At 45.0% G+C, this 24770-nt stretch overlaps 1 protein-coding gene across 4 annotated transcripts in view; it reads left to right on the forward strand.

Moving 5' to 3' along the window:
• Positions 1-24770, forward strand: part of LOC103032213 (spectrin beta chain, non-erythrocytic 1) — a 171780-nt gene that overhangs the window by 83620 nt on the left and 63390 nt on the right. The window contains exon 1 of one of the 4 annotated variants that reach the window (XM_049476452.1): positions 17470-18364. The exons of the other annotated variants lie outside the window; for them this stretch is intronic. Coding sequence (XP_049332409.1) covers positions 18259-18364 — 106 coding nt within the window. The 5' untranslated portion in view covers positions 17470-18258. Of the gene's footprint in view, positions 1-17469; positions 18365-24770 lie in introns of those variants that run through there. 4 annotated transcript variants of the gene reach the window in all.

Genomic DNA, 24770 nt, shown 5'->3' on the forward strand with positions numbered 1-24770 from the left:
TGTTTGCTAAGGTGTTGCTAGGTGGTTGCTAGGTGGTTGCTAGGGTGTTGCTAGGCGGTTGCTAAGGTGTTGCTATGGTATCCGGGGTGGTTGCTAAGGTGTTGCTATGTGGTTGCTAGGTGGTTGCTAGGGTGTTGCTAGGGGGTTGCTAAGGTGTTGCTATGGTATCTGGGGTGGTTGCTAAGGTGTTGCTAGATGGTTGCTAGGTGGTTGCTATGGTGTTGCTAGGCGGTTGCTAAGGTGTTGCTATGGTATCCGGGGTGGTTGCTATGGTGTTTCTAGGTGGTTGCTAGGTGATGTATATGCATAAATTTGATTAAATGGTGTTTGCACGTTGCTACGCAACGTGCAAATACATCAATCAGCTATGCACGCTAGGTTGCTCTGGCCGTTCGGGGGTGTCCAAACTTTTGACCCGTGGCTCCATTACACACAGTACTGGGGGGCCGGGGTGTCCAAACTTTTGACCCGTGGCTCCATTACACACAGTACTGGGGGGCCGGGGTGTCCAAACTTTTGACCTAACGCTGATTTATCCCATAGCTGCTCCATTACACACAGTACTGGAGTTCTAGCTACCTGTCCTTCGATCTAGCTGCCGTCCTCCGATTGGCCCCATTCATTCCAATGGGGCCACTTCGTACGACATTCGTACGAAATCCGTACGTCGTAACTTTTCGTAACGCATATTTTCGGAAAGAGCTCAATAAGTTCTACAGGTCCTCAATTGGTTTCATCTTAGTATTTCAAAAATTGCGACGTCCACGGGCGTGCAAAGTTCTGCCCATTCATTTTCAATGGGCAAAAAAACGCGTACTTACGAAGTTTTTACGAAAAACGTAAGTCCGATCGGAAAGCTGTATACAAGCCCACCATTCCCGATATGGACGCACGTTTTCTCTTTTGAACGAAGTCGATATTTCGAAAACTGCGGCACTAGTTAACCGGACAAAAAACAGGTGGAATAATAATAATAATAATAATAATAATAATAAGAAGAAGAAGAATAAGACTTAAGAAGAACAATACTGTGATTGCATTACTGCAATCACACTAATAATAATAATAATAAGAATAAGACTTAAGAAGAACAATACTGTGATTGCATTACTGCAATCACACTAATAATAATAATAATAAGAATAAGACTTAAGAAGAACAATACTGTGATTGCATTACTGCAATCACACTAATAAGACTTAAGAAGATCAATACTGTGATTGCACTACTGCAATCACACTAACTAGATTGCAGTTCCTACAGAAACTGCGAGTGTGATTGCAGAGCTGACCGGGGTACCCAAACTTTTGACCAGTTGCTCCATTACACACAGTACTGGGGCTCTGGGGTGTCCAAACTTTTGACCCGTGGCTCCATTACACACAGTACTGGGGCTCTGGGGTGTCCAAACTTTTGACCCGTGGCTCCATTACACACAGTGCTGGGGCTCTGGGGTGTCCAAACTTTTGACCCGTGGCTCCATTACACACAGTACTGGGGCTCTGGGGTGTCCAAACTTTTGACCCGTGGTTCCATTACACACAGTACTGGGGCTCTGGGGTGTCCAAACTTTTGACCCGTGGCTCCATTACACACAGTGCTGGGGCTCTGGGGTGTCCAAACTTTTGACCCGTGGCTCCATTACACACAGTACTGGGGCTCTGGGGTGTCCAAACTTTTGACCCGTGGCTCCATTACACACAGTACTGGGGCTCTGGGGTGTCCAAACTTTTGACCCGTGGCTCCATTACACACAGTACTGGGGCTCTGGGGTGTCCAAACTTTTGACCTAATGCTGTTTTATCCCATAGCTGCTCCATACACTCACAGTACTGGAGTTCTAGCTACCTGTCCTTCGATCTAGCTGCCGTCCTCCGATTGGCCCCATTCATTCCAATGGGGCCACTTCGTACGACAATCGTACGAAATCCGTACGTCGTAACTTTTCGTAACGCATATTTTCGGAAAGAGCTCAATAAGTTCTACAGGTCCTCAATTGGTTTCATCTTCGTATTTCAAAAATTGCGACGTCCACGGGCGTGCAAAGTTCTGCCCATTCATTTTCAATGGGCAAAAAAACGCGTACTTACGAAGTTTTTACGAAAAACGTAAGTCCGATCTGAAAGCTGTATACAAGCCCACCATTCCCGATATGGACGCACGTTTTCTCTTTTGAACGAAGTCGATATTTCGAAAACTGCGGCACTAGTTAACCGGACAAAAAACAGGTGGAATAATAATAATAACTAGATTGCAGTTCCTACAGAAACTGCGAGTGTGATTGCAGTGCTGGCTGGTATCTGCTGTGGTGTTGCTAAGGTGTTGCTAAGTGGTTGCTAAGGTGTGGCTATGGTATCCGGGGTGGTTGCTAAGGTGTTGCTAAGTGGTTGCTAGGTGGTTGCTAAGGTGTTGCTAGGCGGTTGCTAAGGTGTTGCTATGGTATCTGGGGTGGTTGCTAAGGTGTTGCTAGGTGGTTGCTAAGGTGTTGCTAGGCGGTTGCTAAGGTGTTGCTATGGTATCCTGGGTGGTTGCTAGGGTGTTGCTAGGTGGTTGCTAGGTGGTTGCTAAGGTGTTGCTAGGCGGTTGCTAAGGTGTTGCTATGGTATCCGGGGTGGTTGCTAAGGTGTTGCTAGGTGGTTGCTATGGTGTTGCTAGGCGGTTGCTAAGGTGTTGCTATGGTATCCGGGGTGGTTGCTAAGGTGTTGCTAGGTGGTTGCTAGGTGGTTGCTAGGGTGTTGCTAGGCGGTTGCTAAGGTGTTGCTATGGTATCCGGGGTGGTTGCTAAGGTGTTGCTAGGTGGTTGCTATGTGGTTGCTAGGGTGTTGCTAGGCGGTTGCTAAGGTGTTGCTATGGTATCCGGGGTGGTTGCTAAGGTGTTGCTAGGTGGTTGCTAGGTGGTTGCTAGGGTGTTGCTAGGCGGTTGCTAAGGTGTTGCTATGGTATCCGGGGTGGTTGCTAAGGTGTTGCTAGGTGGTTGCTAGGGTGTTGCTAGGCGGTTGCTAAGGTGTTGCTATGGTATCCGGGGTGGTTGCTAAGGTGTTGCTAGGTGGTTGCTAGGTGGTTGCTAGGGTGTTGCTAGGCGGTTGCTAAGGTGTTGCTATGGTATCCGGGGTGGTTGCTAAGGTGTTGCTAGGTGGTTGCTAGGTGGTTGCTAGGGTGTTGCTAGGTGGTTGCTAAGGTGTTGCTATGGTATCTGGGGTGGTTGCTAAGGTGTTGCTGGATGGTTGCTAGGTGGTTGCTATGGTGTTGCTAGGCGGTTGCTAAGGTGTTGCTATGGTATCCGGGGTGGTTGCTATGGTGTTTCTAGGTGGTTGCTAGGTGATGTGTATGCATAAATTTGATTAAATGGTGTTTGCACGTTGCTACGCAACGTGCAAATACATCAATCAGCTATGCACGCTAGGTTGCTCTGGCCGTTCGGGGGTGTCCAAACTTTTGACCCGTGGCTCCATTACACACAGTACTGGGGGGCCGGGGTGTCCAAACTTTTGACCCGTGGCTCCATTACACACAGTACTGGGGGGCCGGGGTGTCCAAACTTTTGACCTAACGCTGATTTATCCCATAGCTGCTCCATTACACACAGTACTGGAGTTCTAGCTACCTGTCCTTCGATCTAGCTGCCGTCCTCCGATTGGCCCCATTCATTCCAATGGGGCCACTTCGTACGACATTCGTACGAAATCCGTACGTCGTAACTTTTCGTAACGCATATTTTCGGAAAGAGCTCAATAAGTTCTACAGGTCCTCAATTGGTTTCATCTTCGTATTTCAAAAATTGCGACGTCCACGGGCGTGCAAAGTTCTGCCCATTCATTTTCAATGGGCAAAAAAACGCGTACTTACGAAGTTTTTACGAAAAACGTAAGTCCGATCGGAAAGCTGTATACAAGCCCACCATTCCCGATATGGACGCACGTTTTCTCTTTTGAACGAAGTCGATATTTCGAAAACTGCGGCACTAGTTAACCGGACAAAAAACAGGTGGAATAATAATAATAACTAGATTGCAGTTCCTGCAGAAACTGCGAGTGTGATTGCAGTGCTGGCTGGTATCTGCTAAGGTGTTGCTAGGTGGTTGCTAAGGTGTTGCTAGGTGGTTGCTAAGGTGTTGCTGTGGTATCCGGGGTGGTTGCTAAGGTGTTGCTAGGTGGTTGCTAGGGTGTTGCTAGGCGGTTGCTAAGGTGTTGCTATGGTATCCGGGGTGGTTGCTAAGGTGTTGCTAGGTGGTTGCTAGGGTGTTACTAGGCGGTTGCTAAGGTGTTGCTATGGTATCCGGGGTGGTTGCTAAGGTGTTGCTAGGTGGTTGCTAGGGTGTTGCTAGGCGGTTGCTAAGGTGTTGCTATGGTATCCGGGGTGGTTGCTAAGGTGTTGCTATGGTATCCGGGGTGGTTGCTAAGGTGTTGCTAGGTGGTTGCTAAGGTGTTGCTAGGCGGTTGCTAAGGTGTTGCTATGGTATCTGGGGTGGTTGCTAAGGTGTTGCTAGGTGGTTGCTAGGTGGTTGCTAGGGTGTTGCTAGGCGGTTGCTAAGGTGTTGCTATGGTATCCGGGGTGGTTGCTAAGGTGTTGCTAGGTGGTTGCTAGGTGGTTGCTAGGGTGTTGCTAGGCGGTTACTAAGGTGTTGCTATGGTATCCGGGGTGGTTGCTAAGGTGTTGCTAGGTGGTTGCTAGGTGGTTGCTAGGGTGTTGCTAGGCGGTTGCTAGGTGGTTGCTAAGGTGTTGCTATGGTATCCGGGGTGGTTGCTAAGGTGTTGCTAGGTGGTTGCTAGGTGGTTGCTAGGGTGTTGCTAGGCGGTTGCTAAGGTGTTGCTATGGTATCCGGGGTGGTTGCTAAGGTGTTGCTAAGTGGTTGGTAGGTGGTTGCTAAGGTGTTGCTAGGCGGTTGCTAAGGTGTTGCTATGGTATCCGGGGTGGTTGCTAAGGTGTTGCTAGGTGGTTGCTAGGGTGTTGCTAGGCGGTTGCTAAGGTGTTGCTATGGTATCCGGGGTGGTTGCTAAGGTGTTGCTATGGTATCCGGGGTGGTTGCTAAGGTGTTGCTAGGTGGTTGCTAAGGTGTTGCTAGGCGGTTGCTAAGGTGTTGCTATGGTATCTGGGGTGGTTGCTAAGGTGTTGCTAGGTGGTTGCTAGGTGGTTGCTAGGGTGTTGCTAGGCGGTTGCTAAGGTGTTGCTATGGTATCCGGGGTGGTTGCTAAGGTGTTGCTAGGTGGTTGCTAGGTGGTTGCTAGGGTGTTGCTAGGCGGTTACTAAGGTGTTGCTATGGTATCCGGGGTGGTTGCTAAGGTGTTGCTAGGTGGTTGCTAGGTGGTTGCTAGGGTGTTGCTAGGCAGTTGCTAAGGTGTTGCTATGGTATCCGGGGTGGTTGCTAAGGTGTTGCTAGGTGGTTGCTAGGTGGTTGCTAGGGTGTTGCTAGGCGGTTGCTAAGGTGTTGCTATGGTATCCGGGGTGGTTGCTAAGGTGTTGCTAGGCGGTTGCTAAGGTGTTGCTATGGTATCTGGGGTGGTTACTAAGGTGTTGCTAGGTGGTTGCTAGGTGGTTGCTAAGGTGTTGCCAGGCGGTTGCTAAGGTGTTGCTATGGTATCTGGGGTGGTTGCTAAGGTGTTGCTAGGTGGTTGCTAGGTGGTTGCTAGGGTGTTGCTAGGCGGTTGCTAAGGTGTTGCTATGGTATCCGGGATGGTTGCCAAGGTGTTGCTAGGTGGTTGCTAGGTGGTTGCTAGGGTGTTGCTAGGCGGTTGCTAAGGTGTTGCTATGGTATCCGGGGTGGTTGCTATGGTGTTTCTAGGTGGTTGCTAGGTGATGTATATGCATCAATTAGATTAAATGGTGTTTGCACGTTGCTACGCAACGTGCAAATACATCAATCAGCTATGCACGCTAGGTTGCTCTGGCCGTTCGGGGGTGTCCAAACTTTTGACCCGTGGCTCCATTACACACAGTACTGGGGGGCCGGGGTGTCCAAACTTTTGACCCATGGCTCCATTACACACAGTACTGGAGGGGGGCCGGGGTGTCCAAACTTTTGACCTAACGCTGATTTATCCCATAGCTGCTCCATACACTCACAGTACTGGAGTTCTAGCTACCTGTCCTTCGATCTAGCTGCCGTCCTCCGATTGGCCCCATTCATTCCAATGGGGCCACTTCGTACGACAATCGTACGAAATCCGTACGACGTAACTTTTCGTAACGCATATTTTCGGAAAGAGCTCAATAAGTTCTACAGGTCCTCAATTGGTTTCATCTTCGTATTTCAAAAATTGCGACGTCCACGGGCGTGCAAAGTTCTGCCCATTCATTTTCAATGGTCAAAAAAACGCGTACTTACGAAGTTTTTACGAAAAACGTAAGTCCGATCGGAAAGCTGTATACAAGCCCACCATTCCCGATATGGACGCACGTTTTCTCTTTTGAACGAAGTCGATATTTCGAAAACTGCGGCACTAGTTAACCGGACAAAAAACAGGTGGAATAATAATAATAATAATAATAATAATAAGAATAAGACTTAAGAAGAACAATACTGTGATTGCATTACTGCAATCACACTAATAATAATAATAAGAAGAAGAAGAAGAAGAATAAGACTTAAGAAGAACAATACTGTGATTGCATTACTGCAATCACACTAATAAAGATTGCAGTTCCTACAGAAACTGCGAGTGTGATTGCAGTGCTGGCTGGTATCTGCTATGGTGTTGCTAAGGTGTTGCTATGGTATCCGGGGTGGTTGCTAAGGTGTTGCTAGGTGGTTGCTAGGTGGTTGCTAGGGTGTTGCTAGGCGGTTGCTAAGGTGTTGCTATGGTATCCGGGGTGGTTGCTAAGGTGTTGCTAGGTGGTTGCTAGGTGGTTGCTAGGCGGTTGCTAAGGTGTTGCTATGGTATCCGGGGTGGTTGCTAAGGTGTTGCTAGGTGGTTGCTAGGTGGTTGCTAGGGTGTTGCTAGGCGGTTGCTAAGGTGTTGCTATGGTATCCGGGGTGGTTGCTAAGGTGTTGCTAGGTGGTTGCTAGGTGGTTGCTAAGGTGTTGCTAGGCGGTTGCTAAGGTGTTGCTATGGTATGCGGGGTGGTTGCTAAGGTGTTGCTAGGTGGTTGCTAGGTGGTTGCTAAGGTGTTGCTAGGCGGTTGCTAAGGTGTTGCTATGGTATCTGGGGTGGTTGCTAAGGTGTTGCTAGGTGGTTGCTAGGTGGTTGCTAAGGTGTTGCTAGGCGGTTGCTAAGGTGTTGCTATGGTATCCGGGGTGGTTGCTAAGGTGTTGCTAGGTGGTTGCTAGGTGGTTGCTAAGGTGTTGCTAGGCGGTTGCTAAGGTGTTGCTATGGTATCCGGGGTGGTTGCTAAGGTGTTGCTAGGTGGTTGCTAGGGTGTTGCTAGGCGGTTGCTAAGGTGTTGCTATGGTATCCGGGGTGGTTGCTAAGGTGTTGCTAGGTGGTTGCTAGGTGGTTGCTAAGGTGTTGCTAGGCCGTTGCTAAGGTGTTGCTATGGTATCCGGGGTGGTTGCTAAGGTGTTGCTAGGTGGTTGCTAGGTGGTTGCTAAGGTGTTGCTAGGTGGTTGCTAAGGTGTTGCTATGGTATCTTGGGTGGTTGCTAAGGTGTTGCTAGGTGGTTGCTAGGTGGTTGCTAAGGTGTTGCTATGGTATCCGGGATGGTTGCTAAGGTGTTGCTAGGTGGTTGCTAGGTGGTTGCTAAGGTGTTGCTAGGCGGTTGCTAAGGTGTTGCTATGGTATCCGGGGTGGTTGCTAAGGTGTTGCTAGGTGGTTGCTAGGTGGTTGCTAAGGTGTTGCTAGGTGGTTGCTAAGGTGTTGCTATGGTATCTTGGGTGGTTGCTAAGGTGTTGCTAGGTGGTTGCTAGGTGGTTGCTAAGGTGTTGCTATGGTATCCGGGATGGTTGCTAAGGTGTTGCTAGGTGGTTGCTAGGTGGTTGCTAGGGTGTTGCTAGGCGGTTGCTAAGGTGTTGCTATGGTATCCGGTGTTGTTGCTAAGGTGTTGCTAGGCGGTTGCTAAGGTGTTGCTATGGTATCCGGGGTAGTTGCTATGGTGTTGCTAAGTGGTTGGTAGGTCACTCCTTAGCAGTTGCTAGGTGGTTGCTAAGGTGTTGCTATGGTATCTGTGGTGGTTGCTATGGTGTTTCTAGGTGGTTGCTAGGTGATTTATATGCATAAATTAGATTAAATGGTGTTTGCACGTTGCTACGCAACGTGCAAATACATCAATCAGCTATGCACGGTAGGTTGCTCTGGCCGTTCGGGGGTGTCCAAACTTTTGACCCGTGGCTCCATTACACACAGTACTGGGGGGCCGGGGTGTCCAAACTTTTGACCCGTGGCTCCATTACACACAGTACTGGGGGGCCGGGGTGTCCAAACTTTTGACCCGTGGCTCCATTACACACAGTACTGGGGGGCCGGGGTGTCCAAACTTTTGACCTAATGCTGTTTTATCCCATAGCTGCTCCATTACACACAGTACTGGAGTTCTAGCTACCTGTCCTTCGATCTAGCTGCCGTCCTCCGATTGGCCCCATTCATTCCAATGGGGCCACTTCGTACGACATTCGTACGAAATCCGTACGTCGTAACTTTTCGTAACGCATATTTTCGGAAAGAGCTCAATAAGTTCTACAGGTCCTCAATTGGTTTCATCTTCGTATTTCAAAAATTGCGACGTCCACGGGCGTGCAAAGTTCTGCCCATTCATTGTCAATGGGCAAAAAAACGCGTACTTACGAAGTTTTTACGAAAAACGTAAGTCCGATCGGAAAGCTGTATACAAGCCCACCATTCCCGATATAGACGCACGTTTTCTCTTTTGAACGAAGTCGATATTTCGAAAACTGCGGCACTAGTTAACCGGACAAAAAACAGGTGGAATAATAATAATAATAATAAGAAGAAGAAGAAGAAGAATAAGACTTAAGAAGATCAATACTGTGATTGCATTACTGCAATCACACTAATAATAATAATAAGAAGAAGAAGAAGAAGAATAAGACTTAAGAAGAACAATACTGTGATTGCATTACTGCAATCACACTAATAAAGATTGCAGTTCCTACAGAAACTGCGAGTGTGATTGCAGTGCTGGCTGGTATCTGCTATGGTGTTGCTAAGGTGTTGCTATGGTATCCGGGGTGGTTGCTAAGGTGTTGCTAGGTGGTTGCTAGGTGGTTGCTAGGGTGTTGCTAGGCGGTTGCTAAGGTGTTGCTATGGTATCCGGGGTGGTTGCTAAGGTGTTGCTAGGTGGTTGCTAGGTGGTTGCTAGGCGGTTGCTAAGGTGTTGCTATGGTATCCGGGGTGGTTGCTAAGGTGTTGCTAGGTGGTTGCTAGGTGGTTGCTAGGGTGTTGCTAGGCGGTTGCTAAGGTGTTGCTATGGTATCCGGGGTGGTTGCTAAGGTGTTGCTAGGTGGTTGCTAGGTGGTTGCTAAGGTGTTGCTAGGCGGTTGCTAAGGTGTTGCTATGGTATGCGGGGTGGTTGCTAAGGTGTTGCTAGGTGGTTGCTAGGTGGTTGCTAAGGTGTTGCTAGGCGGTTGCTAAGGTGTTGCTATGGTATCTGGGGTGGTTGCTAAGGTGTTGCTAGGTGGTTGCTAGGTGGTTGCTAAGGTGTTGCTAGGCGGTTGCTAAGGTGTTGCTATGGTATCCGGGGTGGTTGCTAAGGTGTTGCTAGGTGGTTGCTAGGTGGTTGCTAAGGTGTTGCTAGGCGGTTGCTAAGGTGTTGCTATGGTATCCGGGGTGGTTGCTAAGGTGTTGCTAGGTGGTTGCTAGGGTGTTGCTAGGCGGTTGCTAAGGTGTTGCTATGGTATCCGGGGTGGTTGCTAAGGTGTTGCTAGGTGGTTGCTAGGTGGTTGCTAAGGTGTTGCTAGGCCGTTGCTAAGGTGTTGCTATGGTATCCGGGGTGGTTGCTAAGGTGTTGCTAGGTGGTTGCTAGGTGGTTGCTAAGGTGTTGCTAGGTGGTTGCTAAGGTGTTGCTATGGTATCTTGGGTGGTTGCTAAGGTGTTGCTAGGTGGTTGCTAGGTGGTTGCTAAGGTGTTGCTATGGTATCCGGGATGGTTGCTAAGGTGTTGCTAGGTGGTTGCTAGGTGGTTGCTAAGGTGTTGCTAGGCGGTTGCTAAGGTGTTGCTATGGTATCCGGGGTGGTTGCTAAGGTGTTGCTAGGTGGTTGCTAGGTGGTTGCTAAGGTGTTGCTAGGTGGTTGCTAAGGTGTTGCTATGGTATCTTGGGTGGTTGCTAAGGTGTTGCTAGGTGGTTGCTAGGTGGTTGCTAAGGTGTTGCTATGGTATCCGGGATGGTTGCTAAGGTGTTGCTAGGTGGTTGCTAGGTGGTTGCTAGGGTGTTGCTAGGCGGTTGCTAAGGTGTTGCTATGGTATCCGGTGTTGTTGCTAAGGTGTTGCTAGGCGGTTGCTAAGGTGTTGCTATGGTATCCGGGGTAGTTGCTATGGTGTTGCTAAGTGGTTGGTAGGTCACTCCTTAGCAGTTGCTAGGTGGTTGCTAAGGTGTTGCTATGGTATCTGTGGTGGTTGCTATGGTGTTTCTAGGTGGTTGCTAGGTGATTTATATGCATAAATTAGATTAAATGGTGTTTGCACGTTGCTACGCAACGTGCAAATACATCAATCAGCTATGCACGGTAGGTTGCTCTGGCCGTTCGGGGGTGTCCAAACTTTTGACCCGTGGCTCCATTACACACAGTACTGGGGGGCCGGGGTGTCCAAACTTTTGACCCGTGGCTCCATTACACACAGTACTGGGGGGCCGGGGTGTCCAAACTTTTGACCCGTGGCTCCATTACACACAGTACTGGGGGGCCGGGGTGTCCAAACTTTTGACCTAATGCTGTTTTATCCCATAGCTGCTCCATTACACACAGTACTGGAGTTCTAGCTACCTGTCCTTCGATCTAGCTGCCGTCCTCCGATTGGCCCCATTCATTCCAATGGGGCCACTTCGTACGACATTCGTACGAAATCCGTACGTCGTAACTTTTCGTAACGCATATTTTCGGAAAGAGCTCAATAAGTTCTACAGGTCCTCAATTGGTTTCATCTTCGTATTTCAAAAATTGCGACGTCCACGGGCGTGCAAAGTTCTGCCCATTCATTGTCAATGGGCAAAAAAACGCGTACTTACGAAGTTTTTACGAAAAACGTAAGTCCGATCGGAAAGCTGTATACAAGCCCACCATTCCCGATATAGACGCACGTTTTCTCTTTTGAACGAAGTCGATATTTCGAAAACTGCGGCACTAGTTAACCGGACAAAAAACAGGTGGAATAATAATAATAATAATAAGAAGAAGAAGAAGAAGAATAAGACTTAAGAAGATCAATACTGTGATTGCATTACTGCAATCACACTAATAATAAGAAGAAGAAGAATAAGACTTAAGAAGAACAATACTGTGATTGCATTACTGCAATCACACTAATAAGACTTAAGAATAACAGTACTGTGATTGCATACTGCAATCACACTAATAAGACTTAAGAATAACAGTACTGTGATTGCATACTGCAATCACACTAATAATAATAATAATAAGAAGAAGAAGAAGAATAAGACTTAAGAAGAACAATACTGTGATTGCATTACTGCAATCACACTAATAATAATAAGAACTAGATTGCAGTTCCTGCAGAAACTGCGAGTGTGATTGCAGTGCTGGCTGGTATCTGCTAAGGTGTTGCTAGGTGGTTGCTAAGGTGTTGCTGGGTGGTTGCTAAGGTGTTGCTATGGTATCCGGGGTGGTTGCTAAGATGTTGCTAGGTGGTTGCTAGGTGGTTGCTAAGGTATTGCTAGGCGGTTGCTAAGGTGTTGCTATGGTATCCGGGATGGTTGCTAAGGTGTTGCTAGGTGGTTGCTAGGGTGTTGCTAGGCGGTTGCTAAGGTGTTGCTATGGTATCCGGGGTGGTTGCTAAGGTGTTGCTAGGTGGTTGCTAGGTGGTTGCTAAGGTGTTGCTATGGTATCCGGGGTGGTTGCTAAGGTGTTGCTAAGTGGTTGCTAGGTGGTTGCTAAGGTGTTGCTAGGCGGTTGCTAAGGTGTTGCTATGGTATCCAGGGTGGTTGCTAAGGTGTTGCTAGGTGGTTGCTAGGGTGTTGCTAGGCAGTTGCTAAGGTGTTGCTATGGTATCCGGGGTGGTTGCTAAGGTGTTGCTAGGTGGTTGCTAGGTGGTTGCTAGGGTGTTGCTAGGCGGTTGCTAAGGTGTTGGTATGGTATCCAGGGTGGTTGCTAAGGTGTTGCTAGGTGGTTGCTAGGTTGTTGCTAGGGTGTTGCTAGGCGGTTGCTAAGGTGTTGCTATGGTATCCGGGGTGGTTGCTAAGGTGTTGCTAGGTGGTTGCTAGGTGGTTGCTAAGGTGTTGCTAGGCGGTTGCTAAGGTGTTGCTATGGTATCCGGGGTGGTTGCTAAGGTGTTGCTAGGTGGTTGCTAGGTGGTTGCTAGGGTGTTGCTAGGCGGTTGCTAAGGTGTTGCTATGGTATCCGGGGTGGTTGCTAAGGTGTTGCTAGGTGGTTGCTAAGGTGTTGCTAGGCGGTTGCTAAGGTGTTGCTATGGTATCCGGGGTGGTTTCTAAGGTGTTGCTAGGTGGTTGCTAGGCGGTTGCTAAGGTGTTGCTATGGTATCCGGGGTGGTTGCTAAGGTGTTGCTAAGTGTTTGCTATGCGGTTGCTAAGGTGTTGCTAGGCGGTTGCTAAGGTGTTGCTATGGTATCCGGGGAGGTTGCTAAGGTGTTGCTAGGTGGTTGCTAGGTGGTTGCTAAGGTGTTGCTAGGCGGTTGCTAAGGTGTTGCTATGGTATCTTGGGTGGTTGCTAAGGTGTTGCTAGGTGGTTGCTAGGTGGTTGCTATGGTGTTGCTAGGCGGTTGCTAAGGTGTTGCTACGGTATCCGGGGTGGTTGCTAAGGTGTTGCTAGGTGGTTGCTAGGTGGTTGCTAGGGTGTTGCTAGGCGGTTGCTAAGGTGTTGCTATGGTATCCGGGGTGGTTGCTAAGGTGTTGCTAGGTGGTTGCTAGGTGGTTGCTAGGGTGTTGCTAGGCGGTTGCTAAGGTGTTGCTATGGTATCCGGGGTGGCTGCTAAGGTGTTGCTAGGTGGTTGCTAGGTGGTTGCTAAGGTGTTGCTAGGCGGTTGCTAAGGTGTTGCTATGGTATCTTGGGTGGTTGCTAAGGTGTTGCTAGGTGGTTGCTAGGTGGTTGCTAGGGTGTTGCTAGGCGGTTGCTAAGGTGTTGCTATGGTATCCGGGGTGGTTGCTAAGGTGTTGCTAGGTGGTTGCTAGGTGGTTGCTAGGGTGTTGCTAGGCGGTTGCTAAGGTGTTGCTATGGTATCCGGGGTGGTTGCTAAGGTGTTGCTAGGTGGTTGCTAGGTGGTTGCTAGCGTGTTGCTAGGCGGTTGCTAAGGTGTTGCTATGTATCCGGGGTGGTTGCTAAGGTGTTGCTAGGTGGTTGCTAGGTGGTTGCTAAGGTGTTGCTAGGCGGTTGCTAAGGTGTTGCTATGGTATCCGGGGTGGTTGCTAAGGTGTTGCTAGGTGGTTGCTAGGTGGTTGCTAAGGTGTTGCTAGGCGGTTGCTAAGGTGTTGCTATGGTATCCGGGGTGGTTGCTAAGGTGTTGCTAGGTGGTTGCTAGGTGGTTGCTAAGGTGTTGCTAGGTGGTTGCTAGGTGATGTATATGCATAAATTAGATTAAATGGTGTTTGCACGTTGCTACGCAACGTGCAAATACATCAATCAGCTATGCACGCTAGGTTGCTTTGGCCGTTCGGGGGTGTCCAAACTTTTGACCCGTGGCTCCATTACACACAGTACTGGGGGAGCCGGGGTGTCCAAACTTTTGACCCGTGGCTCCATTACACACAGTACTGGGGGGCCGGGGTGTCCAAACTTTTGACCTAATGCTGTTTTATCCCATAGCTGCTCCATTACACACAGTACTGGAGTTCTAGCTACCTGTCCTTCGATCTAGCTGCCGTCCTCCGATTGGCCCCATTCATTCCAATGGGGCCACTTCGTACGACAATCGTACGAAATCCGTACGTCGTAACTTTTCGTAACGCATATTTTCGGAAAGAGCTCAATAAGTTCTACAGGTCCTCAATTGGTTTCATCTTCGTATTTCAAAAATTGCGACGTCCACGGGCGTGCAAAGTTCTGCCCATTCATTTTCAATGGTCAAAAAAACGCGTACTTACGAAGTTTTTACGAAAAACGTAAGTCCGATCGGAAAGCTGTATACAAGCCCACCATTCCCGATATGGACGCACGTTTTCTCTTTTGAACGAAGTCGATATTTCGAAAACTGCGGCACTAGTTAACCGGACAAAAAACAGGTGGAATAATAATAATAAGAAGAATAAGACTTAAGAAGAACAATACTGTGATTGCATACTGCAATCACACTAATAAGACTTAAGAATAACAGTACTGTGATTGCATACTGCAATCACACTAATAATTGGGATTCTTGTGCTGTTTATAACAGTGTGCTATCAGTTCACCTTGCACTTTCACTGTGTTCCATACTTCCCAAGGTAGTGCTGATTAGTGATATTGTCTTTGTGAACAGAGCAAAGAAGAGCTTGATATTTATTATTTGGTGTAGATGAATGGGAGTGGTTTACACATGGTATTTATTAACTGCTGTTGAATTGAGAGCACACTGTTGGAGACATATTCCAACATAAGATATAATGGACTGATTAGTCAATTCTAGAAGTAACCATTTGTTGGTGTGTGTGTGTGTGTGTGTGTGTGTGTCCTGTGGTGTCTGTCTGGGATCATGCAGTGTGTGTTTGTCTCCAGCAGAGGGAAGCAACAGGCTGGAAAAAAAGTTGTGTAACATTTCAGCCTTTCCAAAACACATAGAGTGTGGGTTATTATAGTCACACACTCTAAATCAAAACTTCTCAATTTTCAGAACTGGAAAATCAACCTGTGTGTCTGTGTGTGATTTATATTCACACAGTGGGTATCATGACCAGAGCATGCCAGAGTAGAGTAGAACCCAGAATTGTGAAATATAGGGGCTTGTGAGTATGTGTTAGAGAGAGAGAGAGAGAGAGAGAGAGAGAGAGAGAGAGAGAGAGAGTGTGTGTGGAAGTGTGTGTGAAAGAGAGGCCAAGTAAGTGGGTGAAAAAGATACCATCTCTCCTTGACAAGCGGAGACTTGATATCCACATTTTTCAACTGACTGCTGCAGTAATTCCCCTCAGGCCACACACACACACACACACTTTTATTATATCTTTTTTTTGTGTCTCTTTTTCTGTTTCTCTTAATAAAATTCTTGAACTCACCCTCACTTTTTCTCCTTCCCTGTCACTCTTCATTTATTCACACACTCACTGTATTTTCTCTTTCTGCATAGCTTTCACTCTTTCTGTTTACCCTCTTTAACATTTCCTTGTGTGAGTGTGTGATTGTGTGTGAGAGAGAGAGAGAGAGAGAGAGAGTGAAAGAGAGTCAGAGGGAGAGCGGGAGAGAGTCAGAGGGAGAGCGGGAGAGTGTGAAATTTAGCCATGTTGGAGAACTGTTGGGGCACCATCATGTCATTTCACAGCAACTCTGTGTGCATGTGTGTGTGAGTACAGTATATTTCCATGAGAAAAGAGTATGAAATATTTGGTTATTTCTGCCCTGCACGCCCACCTCATACATATATCCTGGGAAAAGTTTTGCGTGTGTCCTAAAAAAGAGTCCTGAGTCCAGTATGAAGATTATCCTCTCACACTCATACACAAATTTAGCTTTATCTCTTATTTTTTTCCCTGCTCCTTCCTTGTTTCTCTCTCTTACACACACACACACACAGTTTTTCAGTGCTGGTCACTGTGGGCTCTTAATAATGGTTGGCAGTGGTTCTGAACAGTTCTGAACAGCCGCATGTGTGAGGAAGGCTTGGCTGGTAGAGCTTGTGCTGTATACTGCAGGACTGATTGTAGATAGCACAGACATTTTATCAGATGATATCACTGTTAAAGATCACACATAAACACCTGCACTTTCTCTGCATGCACAGCAGATACGCATTGTGTCCTTCTGTTGATACGTCTGTGTCCATATGTATGTAATTTCTCATAATTTCTGGCATCAGTATCATTTGATTGTAGATATTTGTTTCTCATCTGTTGTTTCTCTGCTAGCTTTATTTATTTATTTATCTTTAATATTAATCTTATTCGATAGGCCTTTTAGTACGTACTGGTTGAAAATAGTTCTGTGCTGGTTTAAATGTGTTAATAGATGCACTGTAGCGCATAAAATAGGCCTGTGTGTAAAACCAGTGCTTCTTGTTGGATGCCCCGATATTTTAGTCCAGAGATTAAATTGTTATGTAGCTGTGAATGTTTATTTATTTATTTATTTACAGAACAGTCATAACATTACCACCGCCCTTGATTCTACAATCTACATTGGCAATGTTCTTTAGGTGTGTAGATTCTGCTCTCTCCCCCCGTTTCTCCTATTGTGATTCCGGTCAGCACAGGCATCTGTTGGCTGATATATCAAATCTGTATCCCAGCACTTTCCTAAAAATGATGGGTTAATTGGCTAAACTACATTGGATGGAAAAAAAAAATAAATAAATACATAAAGCAACATAAGTTGGATGTCATGCCAATAAAAAGAGAACAGGGCCTTGACAGAAATATTGCTACATGATAAAGTATCTTGTGATCCATTTTTGGGTCTTATTTATTTAGGAAAGCTTGATTTGAGATTTTGACTTCAAAGACTTTATATAAAGTCTTTTTTACTTAGATTGAGTTTCATTTGCAATATAATAGAGACATCAGTATATAGATAATGCTTTTGTCAAGGTGTTATTTAATTGTGTGTGTGTGTGTGTCTGTATGTGTGATTTAATGTTTCTTAAATGATGCTCTATTGTAATTAATAAAACCTCAAAATATGGCATATATATAAAACATTAATATAATTAATTGTAAGAAGAAAATTGTTTAGGCATTTGTAACTTATATTTTCATCTCTTATGGTTTCTTTTTGCGTTTGGCTATTTATATTTACTTGGGGTAGGTGTGACATCATTTGGAGATTAATAGGCGCAGTGCTTTTAATGCTGCTTGGTGGTTAAGGTGTTAGTGGGCAGAGTGACATTAAAACATACACTCACACACTTACACAAACACACTCGCACCGGAAGAATGGATGGCAGATGAGTCTTTCTCAAGTACTTCCTTCCTGACTTAACGACTTATTTCTGTTGTGTGCAGCAGAGCAGAGAAAGAGAGAGAGAGAGAGAAAGAATTACTTACTCCAGTGTGCTATCTTTCTTTTTACTGTAATTTAACTAGCTAACTCTATCTCTCTCTTTCTCTCTCATTCTCTCTCTCCCTCCCTCTCTCTCACTGTCTGTGCTCCTCCCCTGCTACACCTTTGGAGATGGTTTAGTCCACACCCTCCCCCTCCCTTTCTCTACATCTCTCTCTCTCTCTCTCTTTCTGTAACTCCTTCCCCCACCACACACACACCTTATGCAAATGCACAGCTCAGAGAGAGCGAGCACAGGGAGAGAGAGTTGGACAGAGAGATAGAAAGAAAGAAAGAGAGAGAGCAGAAGGCTTTGTTTACTTAGGCAGCCTACCGTGGCTAGTTGCTCAAACAAGGTGCGCGCGCAAATACACACACACACACACACACACTCATGTGCGTACACACACATTCTGGAGGGAAGGCTGAACGTGAGTCTGAAAGTGAGGGAGAGAGCAACTGAGCCACTTTGCACAGGAGAGAAGGAGGGAGGGTTGTGAGTGAGGGAAAGAGAGAGAGAGAGAGAGAGAGTGGACACTCTTCTTTCTTTTGCCCTTGTTTCTTTCCCTCTGACCTCTTTCTGCACTTTCCTTCTCTTTACCGCGAAGAAGGGAACAGCACTGAGAGGAAATACGAGGAATTTACTCCTTTCTGTTTTTATTTTTTAATTTTTGTTTTCTTTTTCCTTCTCTAAGGGCGATTTATCAGACTGCATGGTACGGCTTGGTGCCCATAGATGAAAGGCATACACACACACACACAGTTAAACACACACCTGGAAGTTTTGCGCGCTTTCTGCTAGCCTGATTCAACACTGTACCCGTTTCTTGTGCTGTTACACCTGGACGAAGAAGAACTTTTTTTCTTTCTTTTTTTTTCTTATCACCTGGCTAGCCACGTCCTAGCATGTGTTGCTTATTCTTGAAGTGAGATTCTTCTTTTTTAATGCCTGGATAAAGCTCTTTTTTTGGAGCAAATCAGAGAGGGCACGGACGCAAAAAACGAGAGCTACTTAAGGAGAGATGGAGTTTGAGCGGAGGGATAGTGAGCCATGCCTCTCTCCTGCTGCCTTTGTGAACCCGGTTCAGTATTCCAACATTCTAGAGGGCAGGTTCAAGCAGCTACAAGGTAAGATCATTCGCAATCTTTGGTGTTTTAACATCTCGAATCTGTCTGTTAAGTTGAGGACCTGTTTATTTGTTGTTTAGTTTTTTATACAATTTTACATTTGTATTACTGATGTCACAGAAGGCTTCGGAAAGCAAATGATCTCCTCAGATAATCACAAGCTTAATTTTTATCAACACAATTGATACTAAAGTGTTAATAGTGCTAATATAGTCCATTATCATCCAGAAAATGAGCTAGAATATCCTTTTTTTTTGTACAACTTTGCAATCATACCCAAATTCAACAACTCTCATTTGATTCATTTAAATCAATTAAAAGAATCATAGTCATTGTTTAATTCTGTTTACTATCAAAATTAAGTTCTAAAGAAGCTGGTCTTTCTCTATGCTGTAAAATCGACCCTAAAAGACAAGCCAGCTCTTGGCAAAATTCCAAAACCTTATATTATAAACCCCTGAGACACCCTTTTATTCCAGTTATTCTTGAAACTGAAGGCAAAAAAGTGTACTTTCATTATTTTATCAAGCCATGATAAAGCCGCGTCACACCTGCTCTACACCTCTTCATGCTATTCATGTTAATTCAAGTGTGAAGTGTAAACAAGAGCTTGTTTTTCTGCTTGTGAGTGTTGGAACAATTAGCTAAAAGCATGTGCATGTAGTGTTACAGGTCTACATATTGTCTTTACTGGCTCTTTTTGAACTTTTTGACTCTTTAAAAAGTTGTGTCCTCCTTTCCTGGCTGTGAGTCTGCCCTCCACACTTTTCCCAGTAGTGTGTATGTGTTATAGAGAGAGAGAGAGAGAGAGAGAGTGAGAGCGCGAGAGAGCAAGGGAGAGAGTGTTAGTCTGGTCTGACAAGGCCACGCCACTATCAGAGCAACGCCCTCTTTACTCTGCAGTAGAGACACAGGTGAAAAAGGACTGCGAGTACTTATTTTAGCTCCTTCCTGGGTGTGGGTGTGTGCGTGTGTGTGGGTGTGTATTAGGGACCTGTGCTGCTCTCCTAGAGAGTGGCCTTGTTTCAGGTATTTTAGTTCAGTTCCGCAGGGCTGTTGCCCCAGATCCAGATTCTACTGTTGTAAGGATCTCTGTGCGCGTTTGTACGCAAGTCTGATCTAAAGAACCAGCAAAACTATTACTTTTAGAAAGATTTGCTGTTATATGTTTAGATCAGATATGTTTTACATTTTAAGCTACTTAATTTATGCAGGTGTGGAAAAAAATGACGCAATAAATGAAAACCAGTGGACAACCATGTTCTACATTTGGAATTTAGGCCAAAAGTTTTATTTTGTTCAGTTTCAGCCATAAATGTTCATTTCAGAGCATCCCTGGATGTAATAGTTTTATATATATATATATATATATATATATATATATATATATATATATATTTTCCATTTTGAAAAACTTAGTAGTAGTTTACAATTCTGAAACAAAACCTAGGATTGGTTGAGTGTTTTCTATATATATATATATATATATATATATATATATAAACACTATATTGCATTAGTATTCATTCATCCATCCAAATAATTGAATTCAGGTTCCAATAAGTTCCTTGGCCATAGGCACCTGGGCATGCAGACTGCTTCTCCAAACATTAATGAAAGACTGGGTCGCTCTCAGGAGCTTAGTGAATTTCCTGTGTGATACTGTAATAGGATGCCACCCGACTCACTACTAAATATTTGTAACCTTTTTCTATACCAAAGGCAGATATATATTCTTTTTAAGGAACGCTGCATACATTTGTACCTCAACATAACTTCTTCAAAATATTTGTGATGCTCCATTGACCTGTTATAAAGAGAACACTGTCTCTATGCTAAGCCTATTGATAAAGACACTGTGTAACTTTGGTGGAGAGCGCTAATGAGGATTGTGCATTATTTATTCATTTAATTATTTCTAATAATTATTTAAGTAAACTCCAGAGTTACTGTCGTTGACCATTCTGTATTTCTGAGGTTGTCCAGAAAGGCAGGTCTTTCAGGTGTGGCTCAAAACACGTATTCCACTTCCTGAGCCTTAGAGCTTTAACTTCATATAGTGCAGTATCAAATCATCACTGTCAGTACAAAACCATGTATCTCTGTTTTTTTTTGTTGTTTTTTTTTATTTATTTTATTCTTTGTGTTTGTGAAACAATTATGACCCACCTAACATTGTATAGGAAAAATGTGTGCTTACACAGGGCTGTGGGTGGACTGTAGGTGCAGCAAGGGCAATTAGGTTGGGCATTTAGCTATCTGTAAAAGCATCAGCTAACACACACACACACACACACACACAAAGCCTCCATGGTGATATGTGTTCAAAGGAGTTGAGTAACAGGGCTGTCAGTCATGCCTGAATGTTTTACATTCTTTACTGTTCGAGAGATATTTATGAGTGTTACGCTTTAATGCTCATTACATTTGAGAGAATGTTGTGTCCATTTATCATTTCGTTTTCACATGATCGAAACCTGTTTTCACATGACTCTTCACACACTGACAAATGTGCATTCTAACAAACCCAATTACTTCCACCTATATATACACTGCTCAAAAAAATAAAGGGAACACTCAAATAACACATCCTAGATGTGAATGAATGAAATATTCTCATTGAATACTTTGTTCTGTACAAAGTTGAATGTGCTGACAACAAAATCACACAAAAATCATCAATGGAAATCAAATTTATTAACCAATGGAGGCCTGGATTTGGAGCCACACACAAAATTAAAGTGAAAAAACACACTACAGGCTGATCCAACTTTAATGTAATGTCCTTAAAACAAGTCAAAATGAGGCTCAGTATTGTGTGTGGCCTACACGTGCCTGTATGACCTCCCTACAACGCCTGGGCATGCTCCTGATGAGGTGGCGGATGGAGGGATCTCCTCCCAGACCTGGACTAAAGCATCCGCCAACTCCTGGACAGTCTGTGGTGCAACGTGACGTTGGTGGATGGAGCGAGACATGATGTCCCAGATGTGCTCAATCGGATTCAGGTCTGGGGAACGGGCGGGCCAGTCCATAGCTTCAATGCCTTCATCTTGCAGGAACTGCTGACACACTCCAGCCACATGAGGTCTAGCATTGTCCTGCATTAGGAGGAACCCAGGGCCAACCGCACCAGCATATGGTCTCACAAGGGGTCTGAGGATCTCATCTCGGTACCTAATGGCAGTCAGGCTACCTCTGGTGAGCACATGGAGGGCTGTGCGGCCCTCCAAAGAAATGCCACCCCACACCATTACTGACCCACTGCCAAACCGTTCATGCTGAAGGATGTTGCAGGCAGCAGACCCCTCTCCACGGCGTCTCCAGACTCTGTCACGTCTGTCATGTGCTCAGTGTGAACCTGCTTTCATCTGTGAAGAGCACAAGGCGCCAGTGGCGAATTTGCCAATCCTGGTGTTCTCTGGCAAATGCCAAGCGTCCTGCACGGTGTTGGGCTGTGAGCACAACCCCCATCTGTGGACGTCGGGCCCTCATACCATCCTTATGGAGTCGGTTTCTAACCGTTTGTGCTGACACATGCACATTTGTGGCCTGCTGGAGGTCATTTTGCAGGGCTCTGGCAGTGCTCCTCCTGTTCCTTCTTGCACAAAGGCGGAGGTAGCGGTCCTGCTGCTGGGTTGTTGCCCTCCTACGGCCTCCTCCGCGTCTCCTGGTGTACTGGCCTGTCCCCTGGTAGCGCCTCCAGCCTCTGGACACTACGCTGACAGACACAGCAAACCTTCTTGCCACAGCTCGCATTGATGTGCCATCCTGGATGAGCTGCACTACCTGAGCCACTTGTGTGGGTTGTAGAGTCCGTCTCATGCTACCACGAGTGTGAAAGCACCACCAACATTCAAAACTGACCAAAACATCAGCCAGACAGCATAGGTTCTGAGAAGTGGTCTGTGGTCCCCACCTGCAGAACCACTCCTTTATTGAGTGTGTCTTGCTAATTGCCAATAATTTCCACCTGTTGTCTATTCCATTTGCACAACAGCAGGTGAAATTGATTGTCAATCAGTGTTGCTTCCTAAGTGGACAGTTTAATTTCACAGAAGTTTGATTTACTTGGAGTTATATTGTGTTATTTGAGTGTTCCCTTTATTTTTTTGAGCAGTGTGTATATATATATATATATATATATGTATATATATATATATATATATAGCATGTGAGTGAAGCAAGGAGCCATTTCACCCTTTAGATTATGACCCTTTTTTAAAGAGTGCATTACTTTCCTTATAAATACTAGAAGTAGAAGAAAAGCTGCATTCACCTTTTCTTTAGCTCAGATCAGATTTGACTGTTTCGGCTGTTGACCATTCATTATTAAAACTGATCAGTAAAGGAGCGCCGAGTGGTCCAGCGGTCTAAAGTGCTCTTACTATGATCAGGTTTGAATCCCAAACATGCCGCTTGACATCAGCTGCCAGAGCCCTGCTCTTTCTGGGTGGGTAGATGGTGCTTTTTCCCCTCATCTCTCCTAGGATGATGTCAGTCAGCACAAGGCATCTGTGAGCTGATGTATCAGAACCAAGTCGCTGCACTTTCCTCTGAGCACGCTGTGATGCTACTCAGCAATGCTGCATCAGCAGAAGTCTGGAAAAGGCGGAGTCTGACTTCACATGTATCAGAGGAGGCATGTGCTAGTTTTCACCCTCCTGGTGTTGGGGCATCACTAGTGATGGGGGATATACAGCTGACTAGCAGCTGAATGGATTAGACTAATGGCCTAACTAAATTGGGAGGAAATTTTGAAGAAAAAAAAAAAAGAAATAAAAATGATATAAAACTGATCACTCTTTGTGTAAAGTAAAGCATATGCATCTTCCTTTGATATGGCATGTATGTACACAGTCAGTTGAAATATGAATGGAAGTTCTAGTTACGCTCGAAATGATGTTTGTTTCTGGAGAAATTCTTGTCCTTCAAAAATGACCCACCATTCTGCTTACTTGTTATACCATGAGCTAAGAAAGCGCAGTAGCCAAAACAAGCCAAAACAGTTCTGTAAATTATTAAGGTAACAACTACAAACTTTTTATCAGATTAATCAGATCAGTGATATACTTTGGTTTTAAAACCAGTATTTTGGTTTCTTGTATTTTGGTCCTTATAAAAAACTGGAGATCAGAGCCTGTTCTTATGTGGCTGTTCGCTGCGAATGAACAACTTGTTAATATAAGAACTTTGGGCTTTTGGCTCACAAATCATGTATGTATCTAATCCAGGGCCACGTGTCAAAGTGGCTCAGATCTAAGTCGAAGAAATTGGATTTTGCATGTCAACACAACCCTTAGATCTGTGATGTATTCATGTAAATGTCACTTCAGACTCATAATGTGAAAACTAAAGTAGTTAAATTAATTATGCATAGTTAATAACTTTATTTATATTTTACCATATTAACAGCATATATAAAATATAATAATATGATACTATTATTTTTTTATTGTTTTAGATTTTGATTGATTTAGTCATTGTGGTATGTCCATACTGTGTTGTAAGCGGCTTCTGATGGGCTTTAGTGGTTTTGATCTGACAGAGACGTTCATCATGTGGTTTAAGAGTGCTTTCATCACATTTTGGACCTCACAAGTACAGCAATACTAGAACATAATTATACTTTCTCCCCCACACCTAGTATTGTATTACAGCACTTGTGAGGTTTCTCACAACTTATGTGGTAACAAATAGCACTAAACATAACCCTGACGTGAACCGAGAAATATTTCAGTAAGAAGAAACTCCCTGAAGCACAGATCCTATGAAAATATACAGACTTTATGTGCGTGTGTGTGTGTATGAGTGCGTTCAAAAGCGTGTGAAATAAAATGAGCAGTCGAATCTGGTGGTAGTTCCACAAACCGGAACAAAAAACACTTTAAACATGCTGTGTGTGTGTCTGCATGTGTGTATGTTTAGAATAAGGGAAAGTGTGAGTTGTGTGAAAACATTAGATGAAGTCTTGCATCGTACATCCGTATCTTTCTATCTGCAGTGAAAGGATTGCAGTGACTTCTGTACAAAGGCACCCACGCATATTTCTGCCTGTCTGGTCCCTCTGAAGCCAGACAGATATTACCAAACCCCTAGTAAATCTGGTCATCCATAAAATCTGGCTAATTGGATCAATATGTCAGATTATGTGTATTTGTTAATATTCAGCATTACTAAAAAAAACTTTCTCACAAAAAACTGTCACAGTCTACAGCAGGAGTGGGCAATTTATTTTCCTGGGAATGTTTTGGAGGGCCGAACCAACAGACTGATCTCAGTTTGTCTTCATGTTGACTTTATCTATTTTAAAAATGCAGTAAATGTATGGTTTTGATAAGCTGCTACTGGTAATAGTAGACATTAGATTTGGGGAATAAAAATATGAACCAGGCTCCAATAATAT

This window comes from Astyanax mexicanus, chromosome 1 (assembly GCF_023375975.1).
Source record: "Astyanax mexicanus isolate ESR-SI-001 chromosome 1, AstMex3_surface, whole genome shotgun sequence".
In the NCBI taxonomy this organism is placed as follows: Eukaryota; Metazoa; Chordata; class Actinopteri; order Characiformes; family Acestrorhamphidae; genus Astyanax; species Astyanax mexicanus.